This window comes from Fukomys damarensis, unplaced genomic scaffold, assembly GCF_012274545.1.
Source record: "Fukomys damarensis isolate Sample0158 unplaced genomic scaffold, DMR_v1.0_HiC HiC_scaffold_2, whole genome shotgun sequence".
Taxonomy (NCBI): Eukaryota; Metazoa; Chordata; class Mammalia; order Rodentia; family Bathyergidae; genus Fukomys; species Fukomys damarensis.
The window spans coordinates 61,653,485-61,658,009 of record NW_022900914.1 but is presented as its reverse complement, the minus strand read 5'-3'; the positions used below and the strand labels follow the sequence as shown (position 1 = coordinate 61,658,009).

Below are 4,525 nucleotides of genomic sequence, written 5' to 3'. Positions count from 1 at the left end.
TCCCTGTTGGGAAAGAGCGCTCAGGCTCTGACCTGGGGCAGCGTCATTATGGGGTTGGAATCTGAGCCTGACATGGGAGGGGAGTTATCACAGGTCTGGGAACAGAGGAAGCACAAAACCCTGGAAGAAAAATGCAGCACAGTTAGAAAGCTGGAATCTGTCCCTGGGGAAGGTGCAGGAGAGAACAGGCATGGGAAATAACACATTTAGATAGGGAACCCCAATTCTGGGTTGTGGGTGTAGCTCGGCAGGAGAACACCTGCTCAGTACCTACACAGATGTGAGTTTTCTCTCACCCCCCCCACCAATAATTCCTATGCTTATCCCCAAAAACACTGCTCTCATCTGCTCCATGGCAGAGATTGAGGAATCTAAAGATTCCCATGTTCTACGCCAGAGTCAAAACACAGGAGCCAAAGACGGGACCTACAGAGAGAGGCCAAGTGACCATGACAGCAAGTTTCCAAGAGTAGAAAACCTTTGACCAATTTTCATATCCTTTTCATTTAGGTGCTTTTTTCCTCTAGTTACTAAATTACTCTAGTTACTATGGAAAGGAGAATAATAAGGAAACACACTGCTTATCTACAGATTATATGTGAATTTGTCCAAGTAACAGGATCTTAACAACACCAGACACCATGCTGTGTTCTCACCTGGGAAACACCCAACAGGTCTCTGTTTCTCTCACAGTCACCTGAAGACTAAGCCAGTTAGGGAAAGCCAGAAAATGCACAGAGTTAGAAACGCTTTTGGGAGACTTAGACTGTTAGAAGTGCTCTATGAGATCCCTCATCACCTCTGTGTTTCTCTGTCCCTCACTGGGACTCAATTCTAATTTCAAATGACAGGAATAGGACTAAGTAGCACATTGTTCCAAATGGACACAAAGATTTCCCATTCCAAACATTAAACTTTTATTACTTCAGCTTGGAGGACTGGAAGGGAGAGTCCATGAGATTTCTCAGTGTGGACATTGAAAAAGCAGAGGAGAGAGAGGTGATTCTGGGAAAGGGCTGGCTCTGAAGATGGAAGAAAAGGGTCATGGGCCAAGGAGTGCGGGAGGCCTCGAGGGACTGGAAATGGTGAAGGAGATATTCCCTCCGGGATCTTCCAATACAGATATAGTCTGCAAATACAATATCAGGACACTGAGGTGCATGTGAGAAGTCCCACAGCAAAACATTAAGATGATTGATTTCTCAGGTTGGATCCACTAAGTAAACTGTGCAGTTTACAGTAAAACTACACAAAAATTTAGTTTTTTGTGAGTTACTGTTATAACACTTATAATAATGTTATAATGAGTAATATTCTAATAGTTCAACTTCTTGGAGCAGGAGGTAGAAACACTCTGCTAGCTCCAGTCCATGCGGTTTAAAGTAGAGAATTTCAAAGATCAGTGCAGGCATGGTGGGAATCCTTTGTTCCTCCTCAGAGACCAAGAGCCTGTTAAGCAAGGAGCCCTCTGCCCCAGCAGTGGCTGAGGATAACACACAACTGCACCTCTGGGGTCTCTGGTATTGTCTTGGGGCACAGCCATGTGGCATCACAAATTCACACTTTCACAGTAGGAGTCAGCACTCACCCTGCACACAGAGTGGACTCTATCTCCATGGGGTTCCTCCAGATCCACAGATGGTCTTACTCACCTGAGCCATAAACAGGCTCCTACCCTGCCCTTCACTCTTTCCACTCTAATGCACCCACCAGGGCATTTGCATATTACCCCAGGGAGGACCTTCCTGTACCACTGAGATAAAAGCTCAGCTCTATCCTAGCCTTGCCTGTGACTTCAGCTTCTCAGAATGAGGCTTCCTGCTCAGCTCCTGGGGCTGCTGATGCTCTGGATCCCTGGTAAGCACAGGGAAGACCGGGAAGGGAAGTCGGGGGAGTGTGAGCTTCCTGTCCTTCCTGTTGTTCCCATGAGTTTTCTGCTCATCTCAGCTCTTATGGCTTCACATTCAGAGGGGGAATATGCTGGTTAGCTCTTTGACAGGAAGAAAATCACAAGCAATGGCTTTTGATCTTGATGATGAACTTACACTGGAAGAGATGGATGATACACATGAATTCTAGAGAGTCCCTTCATGCAAATCCTGAGTCCTTTCTTAAAGAAAATATTTTGGTATACAAATCAAAAACCACAACATAATATTTAAACTTGTGCTGCTTTCTTATTTTAGGGTCCACTGGAGATGTGGTGATGACCCAGACCCCACACACTCTGTCCATCACCCCTGGAGAGTCGGCCTCCATCTCCTACAGAGCCAGTCAGAGCCTCGTACACAGTGATGGAAACACTTATTTGAACTGGATGGTACACAAGCCAGGCCAGGCTCCAAGAGGCCTGATTTACAAAATTTCCAACCGAAATTCAGGCATCCCAGACAGGTTCAGTGGCAGTGGGGCAGGCACAGATTTCACACTCAGAATTAGCAAGCTGGAGCCTGAGGATGCTGGAATTTATTACTGTTGGCAAGGTACACATTTTCCTCCCACAGTGATACAGCCCCGAACACAAACCTCCCTGCCTGGGGAGGCCCAGCTGCCCTCTGTGCTGTGTCTGGGGAGCAGCACTGCAGAGTCTCTGAGTCCCTGTGAGAGGAAGAGGTTGAAGAACTCAGAGGTGCAAAGTGCAGCTATGGCCTCTGCCCAGGCCTGAGAGTGAGCAAGAGAGCAGAGCAGCCAGGACCTGTGTTCTGGTGAGGACTCTAACATGGGAAGAGTAGGACAAGGCTGACTTCAAGAGGTTCCTTTGGACCCTGAAAATTCTGTGCTTTTCTGTAATTATATAAGCACAAATCACAGAAGCAAAACATGAATAAGCCTGAAGTGATTAGTTGAAAATAGCTTAGGCCTGTACTTTTATTAGCATTTTACTTTGCCTTGCACTTCTGTGATATCCTGTCAGGGCCCAGAGGGGATACGGAGCCTCAGATCACAGCACTAGGGAAGTGCAAGCCAGAGCCTCACTAAGGTAACTGTGATTGACTTAGGACCACAACAAGTAAGTTTGCTGCCATACTGGAAATGAGCTGAGACAGACAAACAAATTAAAAGATTTCCATATGTTTGGAAATGAGCTGTTAGAGAATTTGCAGTGATGTCTCCTACAATGGGAAGGCAGACAGAAGCAACAGTGGGAGGCAGGTGGAAATAGGGACTTGGAGGGGAACAGATTTCCAGTTTGAAGATGGCACCAGACCTTCAGCCAGCAGCATCCCATGCATACGCTATGTGCTTGTGTGGGATTCAAGAGCTCTGGGAAGCAATCTGAATTGAAGGCACAAATACAGAGAATCCTTGACTTATAGAATCGTTCCTGAAGGCTGATTATAACACTGTAAGTGAATGCAACTGAGATCGGGACACTTCCTTAGGTACAAACTGTAGACAACAAGAGGCAGATGAATCTTCCATTGACCTAATTAACCCTAGCTGCTTTTATGTCAGGCCAGTGAGGGTCCACTGAGTACAGACAGAAGGTGTGATCACCAGGAAAATAAAAAAAGTAGGCGAGGGCAGACTGGTAGCTGCTAGGTAACCAAGTAACAGAAGTGAAGACACAGGAAGAAACTGGCACTGGAGGCTGTGGAGTAGGAGTCACAAGTAGGAAAGAGAGACAGACAGAGAGACAGAGACAGAGACAGAGAAAGGGAGAGAAAAGGAGATCCTAGAACCAAGACACTGTTTTAAGAATGTCCTTTCAAACTAAAAGAATCATATCATAGAGAAGTATGCGCATCCATGTGTAAAGCGGCACAGTTTGTAATAGCTAAAACTTGGAAACAGCCCATTTGCCCATCCATTGGAAACTGGATAAAGAAGGTGTGGTTTTTCTATAAAACAGAATATTACTCAGCCATAAAGAAGGAGAAAATAGATTCATTCATAGGAAAATGGATACATATGGAAGATATACTCCTAAGTGAAACAAATAAGGCACACAAGTGTAAATACCAAATAGTTTCTCTGGTGTGAATAATCTGCAATAATACATAAGATCCTAATAAGATTACTGACATTTAGAAATGGGAAGAAAGAGTTAAGGAGCTAAAGGTGTAGGGAAGGTGGGATGTGTAGGAGAAGGGTAATAAGGGAAAAGAAAAAATGTGAGATAATGAAAAGATGGAAATAAAGTGTTTGTAGATGGGGAGAGGAGGAGGGAGTGAAGGGAGGGCAGGGACAAGGGGAAAAAATAAGAATCAAGACTTGTCACGTAGAGGTACAAGATCCCAACAATGAATGTAACTGTACTGTATCCCTAAAATGTACCAATAAACTCAATTAAAGCTGAAAAAAAAAGAATGTCTTTTCAGTTCACAAATATAAAATTGAAATGTGGAACTACATAAAAATGGTTTCTGCGGCTGGTTGTTATAAAAGTTGGGGCCATTTATACAATACAGAAAGATCAGCTCTTTCTGGGCAGGGCGAGTTTTCAGAAACCTTAATAAAGAGATGGGCTTTTTCTGCCACCTCCTGGTTAGTCCCATGCAGGGCAAGTTCCAGGAAAACTCCT

General features: G+C 44.7%; 1 gene segment (V, D, J or C); it reads left to right on the top strand.

The window, feature by feature from the left end:
- Positions 1-1,806: 1,806 nt before the first annotated feature.
- Positions 1,807-2,665, top strand: LOC104863401. The segment is given in 2 exon segments: positions 1,807-1,857; positions 2,187-2,665. Coding segments are annotated over 2 exon segments (528 nt in total).
- The last annotated feature ends 1,860 nt before the right edge of the window (positions 2,666-4,525 follow it).